We start from the raw sequence: 22146 nt of genomic DNA, 5'->3' as shown, positions 1-22146 counted from the left end.
GTCAATAACGGGGAAACCACACAGGATGAGGAAACGCTCGTACGCCGTATAGGAAAGCAATACTTCGCGACTAGTATGCGATGAGGAGAAGCTTATTAAAGGGGTTGGTAATGAGGGGAATAGGAATCAGGTGTGTGCTAGAATTCCGGTGAGTCAGACCGGGTGTGTGTGCGAGTGGGCGTGGCTGTGCGGGGCTGAGGGTTGTTTCTGGGGTTCGTAACAGATGTCAAATTTAGGCAACACCCATACATGATACATTTCAGAACTATCTTATTACACATTTTAAGTGTATTTTTAGCCTCGAATCTAAAAACTGATTTGAATTCAGCTTACAACTTACTATAAGCTCGACCTATTTTGTTGGCCAATATTATTTAATTGGTTCGATTGTGAATTGTATTTTAATTCTATTTTAATGTTACACTCTACCATATATTAGAAGAGCACTCTAACATATTTTTACTTTTTTTTGTGGGTTTTTGACCCAGGCTATCAAAAACCGGAAGTGTACTTGCAACAAGAAAATAGCGTGACCGTTTAGTTTCGGTGTAGTTTTACTGTAGCTGAGCGGAGACGACAGTTTACTCTGTTAACAAGTTCCACAATGGGATTCCAAAAAGTATGGGCCACTGGCTCACGAAACTGTATTATATGTTGTTTTTTGTGTCTAACGTTGTTTTCTAGAATTGAGACTACTGGTCTTGTTGATGCAGTCACTGAGAGACAAGCGGAGGAAAGTCACAGACAAGACAGCACAAAAGTGCTCGTTTTTACACTTCTGCTAACACTTACTATCTTAACTATATGGCTCTTCAAACATCGACGCTTCAGGTTTTTGCACGAAACCGGACTAGCCATGATCTATGGTAAGAAAAAAAATCTAAACTTTAAAATTAAAAAAATAAAATCTAAAGATGTTGGATAGATAAGTTGTTCGTCGTGCTCGTTAACTCTGATAGTAGCCAGATAGCAAACCTAAGCTATGTTGTGTGCGGACTGAAACTTTTGTTCTCTTTCCTGCTCTCCCGCTCTTGACCCCAATCCCCACGCCGTAGTAACAGCCCCATGTTCAGTCCGCTTAATCAAACATCGGATCCTGTATCCCTCCAAAAGCCATATATCCCTCATACATACAAACAGTAGGAACGATAGTTGGTCACCAGAGACGATGTCTAGGAAGTCAGAAATGAGATTCAGGAACTTATATAATTTGGAAGAAACGCTAAACGTTTCCTTCAGGCAGTCTTTGTACATGCCGCACAACCCATTGTTACACACAGTTATATGTTTGTTGTGTACGTGTGCAGTCTTGTAGAATGCATGTGTCTAATGCTATATATTATATATTTACTGTTTCATATATATGTGGATAAACATGGCTATGATTACTATAGGCATGCAAGACATTAATTAATGGGTTGACAAGGATGTTGGGGAAGCCTGAGTCTGAGAGAAGGGGGTGATGGGCGGAGTCTGAGAGAAGGGGGTGGTGGGCGGAGTCTGTGGGAAGGGGGTGCTGGGCGGAGTCTGTGGGAAGGGGGTGCTGGGCGGAGTCTGTGGGAAGGGGGTGCTGGGCGGAGTCTGTGGGAAGCGACGCTAGGCGGAGTCTGTAGGAAGGGGGTGCTGGGCGGAGTCTGTGGGAAGCGACGCTAGGCGGAGTCTGTAGGAAGGGGGTGCTGGGCGGAGTCTGAGAGAAGCGACGCTGGGCGGAGTCTGTGGGAAGGGGGTGCTGGGCGGAGTCATTCTTGTTCAGGAAATCTTTAAGACCAAAGCAAAGACAGAGTGTAGTTCATAATTAAAATGGAAGCGCCAGCTAGGTGATGCTGGAATATGAGCTTGCAATGCATTTATGTCTCTGTGGCTGCATCTATCTTTGATACTACATGAGAAAACGTCTTACTGATTCTGTTTCTTCAAAAAACTGTTTGGCATGTTTGACATATGCGTTGACTCAGTGCTATCTGTAATTGTTGCCATTGTAAACATGATTTATTTCCTCATATGTTTTGACCTGCACTGAATGGGTCAGATCAAAACAATGTCCTGACAAGGAACCAAGGGAATATTTTCCATTACATTTTTCACTTAGTGGAGAAAATATGAAAATATGGTAACTTACATTTCTACACTGATGCCTTAAGGCTGCATTGACTGACTTGAATGTACCTGTCTTTGAATTTTAATACTTTAGCTTGTCAGTCATAGCAGAGCCCTCTGCCACTTCATTGGGCTTCACTCAAAGTAACTGTCCAGGGTGTTTTTATAACAATAATAATAATAATAATAACAATGATAATAATAATAATAATTATTATTATTATGAATAAAAAGTGTAAAAGTGTGCAGAGTAGGTATCTGTCTCATGTTGGTTCCAGGCCTCTTAGTGGGTGTGATCCTCCGTTTTGGGGTCCACGTCCAGCCGGATGTGAGCAACAGCACACTGACCTGTGTGGGGAAGTCCAGACCCAGCTCCCTCCTACTCAACGTCAGTGGGCACCTGTACGAGTACGAGCTGAGAGGGGAGGTGGACAGCAGGAGCAGCGACAACCTCCCCAGTGTAGACATGCTCAGGAAGGTACTACTAAGTGGTACTGGCGTACTGCTAAGTGCACCGCTGTTCCTGTTAGTCTTCATGGGACGTTTGCTGAAGTGAAAATACAGCAATTCAGATCTTTCTTGATTTTACAGGAGGAGGCCCTAATTTTGGTTTCTGGTGCTATGCTCCTTTGCTAGCCCTAAAGCTCAGTTCATCTGCTGTGTTAACCCTGAGATCTACTTCACTTTTAGGCCACTTTTGATCCGGAGGTGTTTTTCAACATCTTATTGCCACCTATCATCTTCCATGCTGGCTATAGCCTCAAAAGGGTAACTGTGCTATCAGTTTAACACATTTAGTTTAACACGTTTTAAACAAGTTTAGGTGAGTTTAAGCCATAGTTATAATGATCTTTAGGAAGAACAGTTTGTAATGTGATTGTCTGTATTTTTTTCAGAGGCACTTTTTTAGAAATTTGGGCGCCATCCTTACCTATGCTTTTGTAGGCACTGTGATTTCTTCATTTGTTATTGGGTGAGTTCTTTAATTCTACAAAATTTCCTCACAGAGCTGACATTAAATGAAGATACCTCCACCTCTAGGTTAATTGTAAATGCCACCTTAAATAGAATGTTGTGCCACTTTTAAAGCACTACAGTTCCACTGCTGTTTTTGCAGGCTGGTCATGTACGGCTGTGTGGCGTTAATGAATGCAATTGGACAACTGGATGGAGACTTTTTCTTCACAGATTGCCTATTCTTTGGGGCCATCATCTCTGCTACAGATCCAGGTAGTGTCTTGCAGATCTAGGTCATGCCCCACAGGAACAGGTAGTGCACTGTAGGAGGTCCAGGTAGTGTATTGCAGATCCATGTAGTGTTCTGCAGGTCCAGGTAGTGTCTTGCATATCCAGGCAGTGTCTTGCATGTCCAGGTAGTGTCTTGCACTTCCAGGTAGTGTCTTGTAGGTTCACATAGTGTCCTGCAGGTCCAGGTAGTGTATTGCAGGTCCAAATAGTGTTCTTCAGGTCCAGGTAGTGTCTTGCAGGTCCAAGTAGTGTTCTTCAGGTCCAGGTAGTGTCTTGCAGATGGTCTCATCATGCATTCTGCTTTAGAAAGGCCAGGTCATCATTTAAAAACATAGCACACCATTATTTACCACAATAATACTGAGTTAAAATTAAGTTTGACAAACTGATGCTTTGATTGCTAGTTAACCAGTGTCATGGTTGTTCTCAACATTTCCCTCGCTGTGTGTGTATTAACTGAGGATTATTTCAGTGACTGTTCTGGCCATCTTCAGTGAGCTGAAGGTGGACGTTGACCTATATGCACTGATGTTTGGGGAGAGTGTGCTCAACGATGCTGTGGCCATCGTGCTGTCATCGTGAGTCACACCTTGCAACACAATCTCACACACACCCTGTATTCCAGTCAGAGGTCAGCTTGCTTAAGGGCCCAGGTCCTGCTCTGACCCTGCTCCTCAGAGGGGAACTCCTCCCTGAGACAGAAGCTGCACACTAATGACAGGCTACTTGTGTGTGTATGTCATGTATATAGAGAGTGAATATATGCCATGCATGTAGGTTAACTCTAACTGTACATTTCTGTCAATGTTTAGGTTAATGCTAACAGTAAATATTGGCTAAATATTTAGGTATCTGTAATTACACCCTTTATTACCAGTAGGCAGAAGAGTGTCTCTGTCTTTGCCATGTGCCATCTGAGCAAGCAGCAGTGTGTGTGTGTGTGTGTGTGTGTGTGTGTGTGTGTGTGTGTGTGTGCACTTGCACCTGTCAGATCTGTTGTGGCATACCAGCCATCAGGAGAAAGTAGCCAGGCGTTGGATGGGCGTGCCATGTTGACGTCCCTGGGGGTGTTTCTGGCGGTCCTCAGTGGCTCTTTCGTACTGGGCTCTGCTGCTGGAGTTCTGACTGCTCTGGTAAAGTCCATCAGCAACATCTTCCTTTGGTGACCATTTCCGTAATGGACAGAGTTGTTTTTGCTGTGTGCTGGTTGGCTGTCTGTGTTCATCACTGTATGCTGATTAGCTGTGTGCATCCATCGCTGTATGCTGACTGGCTGTGTGTTCATCACTGTATGCTGGTGTTCAGGTAACAAAGTTTACCAGGCTGAGGGACTTTCCCCTGCTGGAGACTGCCCTCTTCTTCCTGATGTCCTGGAGCACGTTCTTATTGGCTGAGGCATGCAGCATCACTGGTAACTATGAGCAACCATGAAACATCGCAACCATAATTAAATTAATTAAAATCTAATTGAAGAATAAATCTCTTTTCTAATGCATAAGCAGAGTGTAATTTATCGTAGTTGCCATGATTAATTTATAGTTGAATAACAACCATTTTCTCATAAGAGCAGTTTACGTTTGTGTGTGTGTAGGTGTAGTGGCTGTACTCTTCTGTGGAATCACACAGGCTCACTACACTTACAACAACCTTTCTGCAGAGTCCAAGAGCCGAACCAAAGAGGTCAAACTGCACGCAAGCACACACATACACACACGCACACACGCACACACGCACACACGCACACACACACACACACACACACACACACCTTTTTTTCTCTCCCTCCCTCTCCCTCTCTAAGTTATTAGATTGAATAATCAAATACTTAACTGTTTAAGGGTTAAGGAGTTATATATTGTTTAGTCCTTTTTTGGTTCTGCCTTTTTCACTTCACTCACTCTACATTGTTAGGCCAAGCATATCTAACAATTTTTGACTATTGAGTCAGGAAACTTGCATTTGCCTTGTCTAATTAAATCTGGTCTGTGTTTATTCCACCATACAGCCAGGGTGGGGAGCTCTATTTTAACGGCACTGTGGCTGTTTTGACCCTTCACTGTATGTTTTCATTACATATTAGCCAAGTGGTAACATACCTTGGGGGCTCATCTGGGATCTGCCTGGGTTATACTTTAGGTTCTTTCCCTGGCTGTAGTAGACATTACACTAAATTTCCTGCAAACATTTAACCCAGACACACTAGAGCATCCTACATACACTGCCCAAAAAATAAGGGAACACTCAAATCACATATCAGATTTTGAAATCTCAAGATCTCTCAAACCAAAATGAAAGTAAAAAAAATTGAAATTACAGGCTGATCCAGCTTATGTGACTTTCATCACGGCAACTCATGTGACTCTGATGTGTCTCTGGTTCCCACGTGCCGACAGTGTCTGAGCCTGCTCCTGATGAGATGGCAGATAGTGTCCTGGAGGTTCTCCTCCCAGACCTGGTTCAGCATCAGCAAACTCCTGGACGGTCTGTGGTGCTACTTGCCGGCATAGGCTGCACTGATACGTAACGTCCCAGAGGGTCCTACAGCTCCTAGTGTTCCCCCTTGTACAAAGGTTCTGATACCGGTCCTGCTACTGGGATGATGTCCTTCTACAACCCTGTCCAGCTCTCCTTACGTAATGGCCCATGCCCTTGTGTCTCGTCCATGCTCTTGAGAATGTACTGGGAGACACAGCAAACCTACTTGCAGTGGCATATATGATGTGCCATCCTGGAGGAGCTGGACTACCTGTATGTGCTGCAGGCAATGTCTCACGCTACAACGCAAAAGTACAGTACAGTAGAGAAGAACCAGTCAGGAAGGACGGTAGAAGAGTAATTGACTGTGGCTCCCACCTGCAAACCCATTTATTTTATGTGGGTTGTCTTGCTGTTGCACTTGTTTTCACTTTGTTTTGCACCAAAGCAGGTGAAAATGATTCACAACAGCTTTTGCTTCCTAATTGCATGGACTGTTATCCCCTATTTAACTGACTTGCCATTATACTGTGATGATCAGGTGTTCCCTTAATTTTTTTGAGCAGTGTATGAGTTCAGATCAAGCAATGCCATGACACAAAACACACTCTACTCTCCTCAGACATACCTAAGCAAGCTAAATGTCCACCACAGCCATGGAAGAAGCCATAGAGTGTGCATATTCATATGTAATTATAACTGTTTGGTCATTCATATCTGCATTTTCTCTAACAGTTGTTTGAGCTGCTGAACTTCCTGGCTGAAAACTTTATCTTCTCCTACATGGGGTTGACACTCTTCTCATTCCAGAAGCACGTGTTTAACCCTGTTTTCATTACTGGAGCCTTTGTATCCTGAATAAGAAACTTAGCTCTCACATCTGTTTCTTCTGAAACTTTTAATGTGTGTATATAAATATACTTTGAACATAGTTTTTCAGAACATCCTTGACAGCTGTTTCCACTGCATAGCTGGCGATATTCCTTGGCAGAGCAGCTAATATCTACCCCCTGTCGTTCCTACTCAATCTGGGACGCACCAATGCCATCAGCCTCAACTTCCAGCATGTGATGATGTTTGCAGGTAAAACCCAAATCACACAGCAACTAGTCGTCTCACAGTACTTTTCTTTCTTTCTTTGCATAGTTCTACACACGATGAATCATCATTTCATCAGAGAATAGATTGCCACAACCATCTGTTTAAAAACCACCAAGTGAGTCTATTCCCACCCCTCTGATGAAATTGTGTCATTCTGACCTGCCAGGGTTACGAGGAGCCATGACCTTTGCCCTGTCGATCAGGGACACAGCAACATATGCGAGGCAGATGATGTTTTCCAGCACTCTCCTCATTGTCTTCTTCACAGTGTGGGTGTTTGGTGGGGGCACAACCCCCATGCTATCCTTCCTGAAGATCAGGTATACACACACACACACACATATACACTCTTACACACACACACACACACAAGGCATGGCAAGTTTATTTGTGTAACACGTTTCATACACAGTGGCAATTCAAAGTACTTTACATCAGATATAGAAGAATAATGAAGTGTAGTACATCTAGAGTGCTATCACCTTGGGAAGGTCTCTGCAATACAAAAACACTACAAACGCTACTTATTAAAATAAAAGTTAATTTAAAGAAATCAAAGATTAAAGTGATGAAATCTGAATGAAAAAAAGATATATATAAGATATATATAATGTGTATATATGTAATATTTATATATAATATATATAATATAATATTTTATATATTATATATATATATATATATATATATATAATATTTTATATATTATATATATATATATATATATAAAAGATATATATATATATATATATATATATATATATATATATATATAAAAGATATATATATAATGAAAAAAAATAAAGAATATACATTTTATAAAATCAAATTAAACATATGAGTAAATTAAGAATAATTTGAGAATTAAAATAAATAAAAATGCACTGTAGTGCTTAAAAGTGCAGTGCCACAGGATCTGAGGGAACAGATCATGAGCCGTGTATCATGATCCGAAAACCTGGCCAGTCACACACATTCACACACACTTACACACACTCTTATACACACTCACAGACACTCACACACTTTTATATACAAACACACTTCTACACACTTACACTCTTACGCACACACACACACACACACACACACACACTCACACATTCTTGCACGTTCATCTGCACTGGTGGGTCTAGGGTGGATGAGCAGCATCAGTTCATCTTTTGGGAGGACTGGGATATTTTCTGGTGCCATTTTAGATGCTTTGTCACTGACTAGCATGTCTAAACCAGTGTTGGAATCATCTCTGCAGTAGCACACAAATAAAGTAGAAAGATATAGTTAGATCTGTAAAGATGAACGAATGAACAGTCTATATAGAATAGATGGGCCAGTAATCAGAATGCAGCTCTTGCAGGAAGGTCTGTAGCAGCATAACTAAAAGGGAGCACTTGAGGGTGACCACAGCCCTGAGGGTCTCCGAGATATTTCACCAAAATCATCGTCACATGAGTGAATGTATGAAGTAGCAACAGCATCAACACCAGATCACCTCAGATAACCAAAAAATACAAAGGCTCTGCACCTTTATATACAGGAAGCTAACCGTTCTTACACACTTCACACACACAAACACACACACACACACACACTCATTCACTTGATGATGATGAGTCTAGGTGAAAGTCTGAGGGTGTGTGTGTGCGATGAGGTGGATACAGTAACGTCTCTACTGTCTGTCTCCATCATATACTGGGAACTGTGTGATGCATGACTCTGCTTTTCTGTCTTTTCAGAGTGGGGGTTGAGGAAGAGCAAGAAAGTTCTGTAAGTGTTCGAGCTGCTGTCGGTGTGAACCAGCCTGTTTCCACAACACTATTCATCCTACAAACATTCACTGTGTTGACTGTAAAGCTTGATTCATCCATATACTTTACAACCGATTATAGCCCAAATGACAAACGCCAATGTTATTATATAAATATATACATTAAATGTTATAAACTGTCTCTCTGTGTCAGGTGCCAGGGTCAGAAGAAACAGTAGGAACAGTTGGTAGACGTGACACCGCCTGGCTCTTCAGACTGTGGTACACATTTGACCACAAGTATCCTTCAATGATTCTGTAAGGTGGGCTTGACCACCAACAGCCTACCAGGTGAGCAGCCACGCTCTAACAATGGTGGACTCGTGTGCAGAACAGTTAGAGCTTGGATCAAGTAAAACAAGAGGAAAAAACGAAACACCTCGGTGAGCGTGGAAAAGGGGAGAACAAAGAACGCCACGGAAAGAAATGGCAACCCGGTGCACTGGGGAAAACTCGAACTAAAAGTTCCCAAACAAAACCAGAAAACGGGGAGGAACTTGAATGGCTAAGGGAAGCCTCAGGAGAGAGACAGACTCGAGAGGGGAAAACTGGAGAAGGGAGGGGACGTGTAAAAACACTGACACCCTCGCAGAACAGAAAAGAGGCATAGCACAAGGGCTCACAGACCTCAATACCCAGAGTTACCGGCTAGGAGCTTGGCTCAAAACTTTATCAAAAACCCAGCACTGAATGACTGGGTCACTGGGCTTATATAAGGTCTAGCCCAGCTGTTGGGTGTTAAACCTGATTAGTGGTATTGTTGACTCTAGGCCTCCCTCTGGTGGTTGGAGGGGGCCTCGGCCTGGTGCCAACCCTTATGGATTCAGTATACAGATACAGTCAACAGTACTCAACAATATGCATGGCTACTCACTAACTGATCAGTTACTCAGCATTCACTGGAGCATGTTCCAACTCAGTATGAGACTTTACACACACCAGGGAATGTTCACTCTCAGGGAGATAGTGTGAGGACTAAGACTTAGGTTGATACATTAAAGAAGGGAAAATGGCCAGGAAATAGTAGGATTGGAGTCTGTCACTGTCACAGGATTGGAGTCTGTTAAGGTTTGGGTCTGACACTGCACGTTTAGACAGCAGAGGGTGCTCTTGTACAGCCACAGTAGTTTTTCAGAGGCGATTTACAGTAGTCCAATAGCAATCTGGCCCAGGCTTCTATACCCAAATCCTAGAGTTCTGCTTGACTCTGTGATGTCCAGATATGTGAAGCCCCTGCTCACCCACAGTGGTCCACCCCTCATCACCACTCTGCCTGCCTGCTGCGCACCTGTAGCACACTGCCTCACCAGCTCTCAGACCTATGAGGTGAAAGCACATACACATACAGACACAAACATACACACACACACACACACACACACACACACACACACACAGACACAATTCCACCCACAATGCCGTATACTCAGATTAATAACAATTATATGGATTGTACTGATATGGTTGTGTATGGAATCCTGTGTGTTGTGTTGTGCTGTGCTATGTTGTGCTGGATGCTGTGTAATGTGTTGTGTGGTGTGGTGTGGTGTGGTGTGGTGTGCTGTGATGTATTGTGTTGTGCTGTTTTGGGCTAAATGCTGTGCTGTGTTGTGCTGGATGCTCTGTTATGCTGTGGTGTGGTGTATTGTGATGTGCTGTGATGTGTTATGCTGTACTGTGTTGGGCTGAATGCTGTGTTATATTGTGTGGTGCTGTCGTGTTCTGTGTGTTCTCTCTCCCAGCAGCAAGACTCTGACTCAGAGCTCATCCTGAACCACAGTCCCAGCATGCTGTACAGTGACCTATCAGTCAGTGCTGACGCAGTCTTTGACCCCTCCTCCTCTGTCCAGGATCAGCCTCTGCTGCAGGGGCCAACTCATTCTGTTTTGTCCACTGAGGAGTCCCCGATAGTCCCAGGCCCTGTCCCTCTGCCGCCCCATTCCTCGCCCCTCTCGGAACCCCTCCGTCTAAGACTGTGAACAAATATGTGTGGCGGGGCTCCCTTACCCTTGGGGCCGGGCTAGGTCCCCCTGGGGGTGGGGTGCGCTCTCTCAGGCTCATCCTGATGACACTGCCGCATCTCAGCTTCAGACAGTTCCCCGGAGTTAGTAATGTCTGCAGTGAAGCTAACAGCCTGGTATCCAGGCAAACTATTCTGTTCCAGTATGTTGACTTTAGTATTACACTGTTCTGGGTTTTGTTTTTCTCCTAATGCGTTAATTTATAATATTTTAGTGTAGGATTTACAGAATTTAACTGCTGGCCTTGTACGCAGTTGTGGTAGAAGTGATATGGTCACCTCCTCCAAAGCAACACGCCAAACTGTTTCCGCGGGAGTTGTGTAGTAAAACGAGTTGTGCAAGATTGTGTTCTTATGTAATCTACGTCATGGGTAATAACCTCATGAAGTCATGGAGAAAGCAGAAGGGAAAATGAGTGCCTAATGTTTAACTACATATTAAAACCTGTTAAAACCTTAAACCTGTTTTTGTGTTTTTGTTACAAAAAAAGACCCTTAATTAAACCGATATATTTATCGTAGCTTGCTTTGTTTTGTTTGTACTGTTGACAGTTCTTCAGTATTAAGATAGAAAGTTGCTAAGTGCGTAGTTTAATTGAAAATACCTAAACACAGACACTTGATTGAGCACATAGACTGCGGTTTATCTTTTTTTTTTATTAGGAAGAAAATCCGCGACTATAATACGTGCAGGTTATACGGTCAGCCTTCAGTTTGTCCATCCCACTGCAGCCCTTAATGCCAGAGCTGCGCAGTCAGAGACGAGGAGAGGACTGAAGTGACCTACATCTGCGACAGTGGTGGACTAGGAAGACGGAAACCTCCAGCAGGTCGGGTGAGTTTAGTTTTTTATTCCTCCCTAGAATTTTTAATCAAGCACGTTTGAAAGAGCAGAGCTATTGTCGGATGCGCGTACGAAGCCACCGTTCGCGTTCTTGTGAAATTTGAACGCATCATTAGTTCCGAGGAACTAATTGCGCACCTTTTTTTTTTTTTTTTTTTTTTTTTTTTTTAAAAAACGCTCACGAATTCGTACTTAGCACGCACACCTGTTGTTTCAGGTTCAGGTTGTGTAGTTAACTCAAATAAAGGCAAACACGAGATTTGCTATTGTCATTACATTTGATTACATGTAGAAAGTTTTAGAGCGCAAATTTGCAAACCACGCTGTTTCAATCATGACATGAGCTACCGCTCATCATGTTCGGACCATAAAAATAATTGTAAATAATAAATCGTATGTATGTAAATATAATGGATGCTAATAGAACTGAAAATATTTAAAATAAATAAATTCAGTCTATCAAATACTAGGAGCGAAAAAAGTAAGGCAATATACGTTCATTTGTAAGTTCTAGATGGGGCGTTGGTTACAGGAATTTTCTGCATGCCGGCGATTAAAAGTGTCTGTAACAAATCTGTTTCTTGTTAAGACTATTAACTCCAGCCAGTAGCTCCGAGCCTAAGGAAGAGAAACATTCATTCTACAGTTCCGTTAGTGTTTAGGTGAAAATTGTAAATTTCATATAAGAGTGAGATGAAAGTTTGACAAAATCAACTTACTGATCAACTAATGCCATTGTTTTTATCTCACAAATTCGCACGTAGGGCCCTGCCTGTCCGTTCAACCAGTTTTTGTCATTTGACTGAAAACAGCCTAGAAATTCAGCAATGTAAGTGTGTTGGTTAAATATAAGCTGGCCCCACAGAGCTGAGGTCTGAATAATTTGAAACACATTTGTCTACATTTATTTCACATCAAGTGGATGTCAGTGCTTTACCGCAGAGTGCAGCAGTAATGGTGACACACCATCTCAAGTCTCAGTTACTGCCACACATTCACAGCACCATACAAAAAATGTCTGCATGTACATGAAGAATTTGTGTTCAGCGAAAGAACAGAATTATGTCCATACACAGACTCTTTTCTGTCCTGCGGTAATGGCGTTCAGGACAGCCCTTGTGCATCTCAGTAGTGGTTCATAGTGAATTTCCGTTTGACATCTTTCTCTACTTCCTGGACCTCGGATGTCCACAGCTCTCCACACTTTGCTCGGTCGTGTCCCTCACCTGCTGCTGACCGGTGTAGCCACGAGGACTCGCGTTAGCTGCGCTGCCCGCTGTCAGCTGTCAGCTCGCACGTCTCCAGTTCTGTCCTTTGCGCAGCGACTGTGTTGCTGGAGGCTGTGTGATGCATCGTTCCAGAGGGAACCACACGCTGCCTCCACCTCCTCAGAGCAGGCCTGGCTCTGCTCCCTGCTCTCTGTCTGCTGGCGCCTCTTTAAGGACATATGTGGAAGCCATTAAGGTGAATGCTGGGAATTGATTCTCCAGACCAACATTCCCTGTTTTCCTTCGGTTCCAGTTCACGAGTGCATTACTGGTCAAATCATTCCGTGTACTTTAAAGTTCTGTTATGAAGCAAAATGTATCTGTTATGAAGAAAAATGTTGCAATTACACAAAGTTGTCATGGTAACTGAGGGCAATTTCCAGACTGGCAGACTGTAGCCTAAAACACTGTATCAAATGTGGAGCAGCTCTCCACATTGAAAGCCAGTGTTTATAAGGTGTTTAACCCAGCAGAACAGAAGTTTGCCCTTTACTGCTTTGTTTCCCTTTGTTTGTTAGTTCAGATGTGAAGAGCACTGTAAATAAGACACATGCGTAGTCATGTTTGTGCAAGAGATTGGAACTGATGGGACTATTGATAAGCTCCTGTGGCAGCTCTCCAGGGTGCCGCCCTTTCAGCAGACACTCCAGGAGCAGGTGGGACTTGGCATCGGCACGGGAGCTATTGTTGGAGCCACGCATTGGAACGTTTGGCAACGGAAAAATGAATGTTTATCAAATGGATGGCCTTCCTGAGGAATTCATGTGTTGATTATGCTAGCTCGTAAGTCTGGACAGATGCACTGTTTAAGGCATGAAACACAGCTCTGTGGGCAGAGTGCAGAAGCAGGGTCTGGGCTCCACTCTGGCCCACTCTCTTGCCCCTAATCTCCACTCTTCCACTGTTTCCTGTTTCCACACATTCTTCAGGGAGGAGATCATGCCAGCCAATACGGCGCACACAGGCCCTGTGTTTTCCCAGCTGTCTGGCAGAAGACAGGCTGTTACTGCAGCCACATTTGCGCATGCTGCAGTGTTAGGTTACGTATTTTGGAAGTCAGAGTATTTTTAACGGTATTTGTTTATGGTGAAGCTATTTAACAATCCCTGACTATCTTAAGATCTCTCTCTATATATGTAATTAACTGTATGTATAGGGATATGTATGTTTCCCAGAGCAAACTGAGGTTTTAGTGAAGGCGATGTTTTTGAGTCAACCTCACGATGATGTCATTGCCTGATTTCTAATTTTCCTGCTTTCTTCATAAATTACAGAATGGAATGCTACCACACCCTTTAATGGGTCTTTGGAGAAAAGAAAGAGAGAGAATGGAACAACCCACTTGGACATGCATGTTCAACATCACAATGTTTTTACTTCTGCTAGATGCTTGTAACCTCTCAGATGTATTCGTATTGAAGACTGAGCCATTAGCCTGGGGATTCTGTGATAGCTGAGATGTGGGTTTCCTTGATTGGGCTTATACTGCTCCTTCCTGTCCTGTCCTGCTCTGCCCTGCCCTGCCCTGCCCTGCTCCGCTCCGCTGCTTTTTGCCTTCCTTCTGACCCCGCTGTGGTCTGTTCGATGAGGTCATCCCTGAATGCAGATTCCAGTCTCAGCAGTTTCGTCACTTCCCCAGAGCTCACAGTAGGAAGGGAAGGGGTTACTGTCTGGGTATGATGAAACCAAATCTAACTTTTCACACTGATTAAAGATTCTCTCTGCTTCTTTTTAATAGCTTTTAATATTTATAGTGCTTGAGAAATATGTTCTGTTACACTGGACAGAGTCTGTGTAGAGGGACATGAGCTACACAGAGTGATGAGGTCAGTGCTCGTTTTTGTCCAACCATTATGGTAAGAAAGGCTGGTTTTATGTTCCCACAGAAAGAAAGTGTGCTGGTGTAAGAGTGTGTGAATGCCAGCTGTCCTACTAAATGTAAATAAGAGAAACCACTCTAGCCACTTCAACACTGCTCACTCATGCTCACTTAAGGGTCTAGTTTATCATTAATACCAACTAGTTAAGGAACCACAGGCTGTCAAGTGTTAAGACAAACCAGTGTCTCAGCTGGTTGTGAAAGACTTCAGGTGTAATGAGTTGAAAAGGCCATTGTCTGGATGTTGGAACTCCATGGTATGGGTGTAACTTTTAGTTCGTGTAACAACCGCTAACCCCCAGCCCTTCGCTCTGTCTCCGTTCCTAAGAATGAAAAAATCCATTAGCATGTATTTAATGAAGTCTACTCAGGACCGGAAAACCCACAGGAAGATGAGAAACACGTTAGGAGAAGCAGAGCGGGGTGTTGAAGACTGATACGCCAGCACACAGGAAGAGCATAGCAGATATGAAGGTTCCAGGATATGGAAAATGGAGCGGAGGGTGGAGCTGGAGGGGTGGAGCTGGCTACAGCTTTGGCAGCGAAGGAACGGAGGGGCAGGAGGCTGGTGGGGCTTTCCTACAGCTCCTGTGTTTACTCACATTGTAATGCGAAGGTCCAGTGTTATTCACATGCTGCTCATAAACACAGCTGCTGAGGCTAAGAGAGGGGGAATAAAACGAGTAACTATTACGGCTTGACCGACGGTTGCTGTGATTTGCACAGCAATAAATGGTGCGGCAGATAGCAATAGATACACGTAGAATTTGCTGAAAGGGTGTCACCTTTAAAAGCATTTAGCAGGGAACATTGTAGGAGATTAGCATGGTACTGAAACTGGAATCCAAGATTCTTTAGATTTATACAGTACAACAAGCATCCAAATAGGTAAAATTAAAAGTTTGTGTGAAGCAATATTTTTAATGATAGTTGTAAGATTCAGATGGGTCGAATTAGTTTCATCTGCAGGAATAAAACTAGGCCACATGGCTTTTCTTTATCACCTGGAGTTTAAGCAGAAAACCCCAACTCTCTTCCACTGGTCTCACATTCCTGCGGGTGAATGGGCAGACGGTTCAGATTATCTATCCCAGATGCTTGTATATAATCTACTTTTTTGGATATATATTAAACAGTTGCAGTTCCTGAGCATCCTGTCGGGTTTGTTTTCTGAGCTCATGCACTGTGTTATTCGATTAGATGCACAGACTGATTGAATTAAAGCACTCTGCGGGCATCAGCTGTTACTAAGCATTACTGCCTCCATTGTTTAATACAATGAACAACTGATTTCTTATTCTTGCTGTCCCCTCAGGATTTCCTGGTGAATATTTTCTGGTGAGAAGGGCAACATGCACTGTGCACCTTCTGTTGCCCGGGGTTACACATAAAGTCAGTCGTTAGCAAACGTTCTTGCTCACGTGCGCATCAAAAATAAAACTTGAACAAACATTCTCTTATCGGTTAAGAAAATGTTACAGCTACCCAGGGCGCACTTGTGATTGCAGTACAGATGGGAACAGAGAGAGAGGGAGAGAAAGATGGAGAGGGAGAGAGATGCTTTGAACAATCAGCCATGAAAATGAGTCACAGTTTAATAGAGCAATAAATCAACAGGCTTTCTTGACACATTTTTATTGCCCAGATGAGGTGAGCACCACCTTTGTAGCTCAGCTCTGTAGTTTCTCTCTATCTCAGGCCATGACGGACCGCTTTGACTGTTTCTACTGCCGTGACGATCTTGGCGGCAAGAAGTACATTAAGAAGAATGACAGACCAGTCTGCGTGCGCTGTTTCGAAAAGTTCTGTGCCAACACCTGCACTGAATGCCGCCGGCCGATTGGCACAGACTCTAAGGTACTACTGGGTATTTTTCTCCGAACTTCTGTTAGTGATCATCTGAAACTAAACACAGAAAATATCCGCATGGATGACCAAAAAGAAAAAAAAAAAAAAAAAATCAACATGTTGAGCTTGACTATGTTCTGTTTTAATTAAAGACTAATGGTTCAGCAGGTTTAGCCAATCTAGTGGTTCTTTATACTCATTATATATTGTGTTATATATTCTGTTTTTAAGAAAAAAAAATTAGAACAATAAATATACTTCTGTCAGCGTGGTTTTGATCAGACGCATACAGTTCAGGTTCAGAAAGTAAGCACTTTTTGAACTGAAGATCTTGTTTTGATGCATGAAACCTAATATCTTCACCTGTACACCTGCTTCACCTGTATAGCACTCTCTTTCTGTAGGAGCTCCACCATAAGGGACGCTACTGGCATGACGATTGTTTCCGCTGTTCAAAATGTTATAAGAATCTGGCCAAAGAGTCGTTTAGCATGAAGGACAACAGGATTCTGTGTGGGACGTGCGGCTCCCGTGAGGATGCGCCCCGTTGCCATGCCTGTTACAAGCCTGTTCTGGCAGGTACGGTACAGAGCACAGTGCACAGAGCAGCAGGTACAGTAGAGAGCACAGTGCATAGTGTTCCCACCATGCTTGAAGGAAGCCGCATAGCTGTCAGGGATTGTTTTTTGCATGTACAAACATTGTGGTCTTGCATTGCTTGTGCCTGTTCATTAACTTGAGCCATTTTGTGGGGTTTTGTAGGGAACCAATGATTCTACTTGGCACTAAAAGCTACTGTAACACAGGGAAACGTCTTATGTTTCAGGATGGGGTTGAGAGGGCAGTGGATTATGAAACAGATCATTTTACTTATTTTTACCTCCACCATGGAGGAATTTAATCTTTAGCCCCGTGGGAAGATCTAATAGTGTGCACAGATTAAATATTCTAAGTGCTGTTCTACCGACATTGCCCTCAGAACCACTGAGGAAATGGGAAAGTTTTGTTTCACTCACTGTAACAGTGAGTGGTGAGGAGGCGCACACGTGTGCGGAGAAGAGCGAGAGTTCTTCAGGGCAAATCCAGAATCAGAGTCGTTAAGGTAGTCCAGGATCAAACAGCCAACACGGAGTGTACACATAATTACAAGACTAGGGCTAGGATAAATGAAGGCAAAAAGGGGAAGCAGGATAAAACAAGACACTAGGAAAACTCAGGGCTAGGAAACACGGAGTACAAACCAACACAGCCATTCAAATGAACAGCCCTAACACAGGGATCAAGACAGGGTTTAAATACATGAACTTAATGAGGGACAGGTGTGGAAAATCAAACGAGGGGCGGAGAAAACTAAACTAAGGCATGGAGCCAGGGAGTGCAGGAAAACAGATGACAGGGAAACCATGACAACAGGGACGCCAGGAGGGTGGCCATTCGTGACACGGAGAAAAACCACACTAAGCAGTTCAATGAAAAATGTTTTTAAACACAGAAGTTGATGCCATAGCTGACCTTTGGCCTTGTTGAACTGTAAAAGCATTGTTATAGATCTACACTGATTTCTAATCATGAAGGCAGTATAGCTTCCTTTCCTTTTCTAATGCAATAGTGCACTGATCACGCAACCACTTTGGACACATCTTGCTCTGTATTCTAAATTGTACCAAAATTGGCTTTATGGTGACCAATCATGTTTTATAGGTTTTTTTTGTTTTTTTTTTTTTAATCATTTGTGTACTTTGAGCCAGGAAACATGAATTTGTCCTCTAAACACCATCTTAAACACTCCAAAGTATCATGGACATACACCCCATTACACCCTGTTACAGTCACACTTCCATCCTCACTCCTCACTGTAGCCACACCTCCAGCCCCACCCCATATCCTCACAGCCACACCCCAGCCCAACCCTATATTACACCCATTACACCCAGCCCCACCCCATATCCTCAGAGCCACACCCCAGCCCAACCCTATATTACACCCATTACACCCAGCCCCACCCCATATCCTCACAGCCACACTCCAGCCCAACCCTATATTACACCCATTACACCCAGCCCCACCCCATATCCTCACAGCCACACCCCAGCCCAACCCTATATTACACCCATTACACCCAGCCCCACCCCATATCCTCACAGCCACACTCCAGCCCAACCCTATATTACACCCATATCTCCAAAATGATGTGGCTGTATTTCCTTTTATGTGGCTGCGCTACTCTTCAGTTTTAAGTCAAAGCAGATTTTTCATACTTTTATTTTGTTTGCATGGTTGTTTTATTACAAGTTTGCATTTGGTACTTGGTGTAAGCGTGTAAGTGCACTTGGTGTAAGCGTGTAAGTACATTCTAAAATAGTGAAGTTAAATTGACACCATTCCGTACTCCATCTTTACTGCATACGTGCATATTACATTGTGGTAGGTTATTAGTCATGGGTTAATTTTTAAGCTGGCCTCAGTGGACCTTGCAGGACAAACACACACCTGTTTAAACTGATATATGGCAGGCAATTATGAACCGTCCTGTGTATAAGTAATCAGCACTGATGTATTTTGCATTCAGCATTCCCATACAAAGGTTTCAGGCAAATAAACAAAGGAATACCTCTCCATCACTTTTTCATGGTCTCAAACAGCTGAAGCACAACTTTACTTTGGGCTTGTGGGTATGTGTTTGGGTTCTCTGATATGTCCTGGTTAGGAACTTTTCAACATGTCTCCTGCCGTGTGATTTTGTTGAAGGTACTGAGAGCGTGGAGTACAAAGGCTCCACGTTCCATGACGACTGCTTCACCTGTTACCAGTGTAAACAGCCCATTTGCACCAAAAGCTTCCTGACCAAAAACAACAACATCTACTGCAGCCCGTGCCATGAGAAGAAGTTTGCCAAGCAGTGCGCTGGCTGCAAGAAGGTATGAGAGAAAGGCCCTCCCTGCTGCCTGAGGAATCGTCATATACACACTGTATTCAGAACAAAAACTAGAGAAACTCATATATTAAACATATGAGTGTGTGTGTGTGTGTGTGTGTAAAAAAGGCCATCACATCCGGAGGGGTGAACTACCAGGACCAGCCGTGGCACTCGGACTGCTTTGTGTGCTGTGTGTGTGAGAAGCCGCTGGCAGGAACGCGTTTCACGTCCCACCAGGAGATGATCTACTGCGTGGACTGCTACAAAAGCAACGTGGCAAAGAAATGCAATGGCTGCCAAAACCCCATCACCGGTCAGCACAAACGCCCTGGCCAGTACAGACAAACACACACACACACACATATGCACAAGCACACTCGACAGTACTTACAAGCGCACACACACACATATAAACACACATGTGCACACACACACATGCGCACGCGCACACACACATGCACGCATGCGCACACACACACACACACACACACACTGTCTTGCCAGTACAGACAAAAACACGCACACACTTACAAGTATAGACAGAAACACACAAACTAGTCAGGTATAACAACATGTAAACAGCAACAAATCCAAATGAAGATTAGCTGGGGATTACTGACCCTGTTCTCATATGATTATGCTTTGGGGTCTTTTCTACCGTAGGCTTTAGGAAAGCCACTAATGTGGTGAACTATGAAGGAGGAACCTGGCATGACTACTGCTTCAACTGCAAGAGGTGCTCGTTAAACCTCGCAGACAAGCACTTCATTTCCAAAAACGGAGACATATACTGCACCAATTGCTCAAAGAAACTGTAGGTCTGACCAGGGGGGCCAAACAGGAAATATCAGCTAAAGTTAAACAGCATGAAAAATGAAAGTACTAACATTAATTTTCACAAGTGCAGACACACATACTTCTCTTGCTGCATAATAAAGACTTAGACTAAATCTGCTTTTTGCAAGTAATGTTCTTAGGTTTCCTGGCATCCACTCACGAGGGATACTGTTTATTCCTTCACAAGTGGAACCTCTCAGACTCAGTGTCGGATTTTTCTAGTGATGCTAAAATTGCAGATGTGCAACGGGCAAACAGATGAATGAATGAAGTGATAAATGAGGAAATTGAGGGGTATTTTGGGCTTTCCTTAGGATGGTGTTTTACATAAACTGTGTGTGTGTGTGTGTGTGTGTGTGTGTGCGCGTGTGCATGTGCTTGCACACCTGATGAAGGACCTCTGTCCAAAATGTCCATTTCTCTGAAAACCATTGCGTAGTTCACAACACTCTCTTTTCTCTCTCTCTCTCTCTCTCTCTCTCTCTCTCTCTCTCTCTCTCTCTCTGTCTACACACACACACACACACACACATATATACTTTATATATATATATATATATATATATATATATATATATATATATATATATATATGAAGAAAACTATAACACTTGTGAATTACTTATGTTTGCATGAGCAGTTCCTAAAATGGGATCTGATCATCTAAGTCATAATAATAATTGAAATAAAATCATCAAAAAGTCAATACATTTTACACTGCCACACCTTTATTAAAATTAATAAATGTTCCGTGTCTCCATATTGCAATTGGATCAATTTTGTGTAGTTAGATAAGATGAATTACATTCTCAATAAGGGAACCATGAATTCCAACTGCATTTATGAGTATATTCTACTTCTAATGTCAGGGCAACTGTCTATAATAAAAAACTAAAATGAGGTTGGGTCATGCATCATGCCCATAATCCAACATCAAAATGGCTGAAGCCAAAGAAATTCTATAACTGAGAATATATTTAAAGGTCAGAGTCCTGACCTCGGTTTGCTTTGTAATGCTGTGGTATGCGCTGAAGCAAAGTGTTTAAACATTACACATAAACTGCAGTAGTTTAGTATAAGGAATGTGCCTGATTAACCACTGGCGAGCACTGACCTTCAGATGCTGGAGGGACTTGAAGTTAGAAACTACAGTGTAACTGCCAGTAAGGAGGTCCCATTCATGCAGACATTCAGGTAATTGCAAGGGGTTCACTATTTCATGCAATTGTGAGTTTGGCAATTTCAAAATGTTTTGTGGATGTCTCTTAATGTAAATGTGTAAACATTTCAAAATGTCCTTATTGCTACAAAACAAACAAACAAAAATCTTGTTTAATATGTATTGCTAGTTTCTGCTTTCATAATTCGTTTGTTGACGTGTGTAAGAGCATGCAAATAAATTATAACAGTGTGACGCAGAGAACTACTGTGTTTTCTTCCTCTCTGTGTGTTTATTGGACATTACAGCATTACTTTGAGACAAGAGTGCCATCTAGTGTTCGAGTGCTGAAAGGGTTCATCTACTTTTTTTCCAGTCATGGACAGTTTGTAAAAAACTGGTGTTCAAGTCCTGATGCTGTTCTGCAATATTTAAGAAACAGGAAATATAACCAAGTCATATATTAGCTTCAGAGAAAAAAAACACTGCTGATTTCATGCTCTCTCTCTTTCTGTGTGTGTGTGTTAAATGGAACTTTGTGAAATCCTTAAGGCAAGTCAGCTTGTCCACCTGCACCATTTAGAGTTGTGTAATCTGAGAAACACTGACAATTTATTTCAGAGCACTAAATCACTAACTGCTAAAT

The 22146-nt window shown here is 42.9% G+C and overlaps 2 protein-coding genes across 8 annotated transcripts; both read left to right on the top strand.

Moving 5' to 3' along the window:
- Positions 1-303: 303 nt before the first annotated feature.
- Positions 304-11209, top strand: slc9a6b (solute carrier family 9 member 6b). 4 transcript variants are annotated; one of them, XM_081702054.1, is made up of 16 exons: positions 304-866; positions 2376-2575; positions 2788-2865; positions 2994-3070; positions 3215-3327; positions 3818-3923; positions 4337-4478; positions 4651-4756; positions 4916-5025; positions 6556-6669; positions 6792-6903; positions 7088-7241; positions 8658-8688; positions 8883-8968; positions 9949-10054; positions 10579-11209. In XM_081702054.1, the coding sequence occupies exons 1-16, from the start codon at positions 605-607 to the stop codon at positions 10705-10707; spliced, it is 1926 nt and encodes a 641-aa protein (XP_081558180.1). In that variant the 5' UTR covers positions 304-604; the 3' UTR covers positions 10708-11209. The 4 variants fall into 4 exon arrangements, with proteins under 4 accessions (XP_081558180.1, XP_081558179.1, XP_081558178.1 ...); XM_081702053.1 differs by having other exon boundaries at positions 10474-11209; XM_081702052.1 differs by having other exon boundaries at positions 10471-11209.
- A 224-nt stretch (positions 11210-11433) lies between these two features.
- On the top strand, positions 11434-21755 carry fhl1b (four and a half LIM domains 1b). Of its 4 annotated transcripts, none has more exons than XM_027007214.3 (6): positions 11434-11583; positions 16438-16596; positions 16992-17166; positions 19336-19505; positions 19631-19817; positions 20168-21755. In XM_027007214.3, the coding sequence occupies exons 2-6, from the start codon at positions 16441-16443 to the stop codon at positions 20320-20322; spliced, it is 843 nt and encodes a 280-aa protein (XP_026863015.2). In that variant the 5' UTR covers positions 11434-11583; positions 16438-16440; the 3' UTR covers positions 20323-21755. The 4 variants fall into 4 exon arrangements, with proteins under 4 accessions (XP_026863015.2, XP_081558181.1, XP_081558182.1 ...); XM_081702055.1 differs by having other exon boundaries at positions 16992-17199; XM_081702056.1 differs by having other exon boundaries at positions 11464-11578; positions 16992-17199.
- The last annotated feature ends 391 nt before the right edge of the window (positions 21756-22146 follow it).

Source organism: Electrophorus electricus, chromosome 19 (assembly GCF_041902795.1).
Source record: "Electrophorus electricus isolate QZ-2024a chromosome 19, ASM4190279v1, whole genome shotgun sequence".
In the NCBI taxonomy this organism is placed as follows: domain Eukaryota; kingdom Metazoa; phylum Chordata; class Actinopteri; order Gymnotiformes; family Gymnotidae; genus Electrophorus; species Electrophorus electricus.
This window is presented reverse-complemented; position numbering and strand designations above follow the sequence as displayed.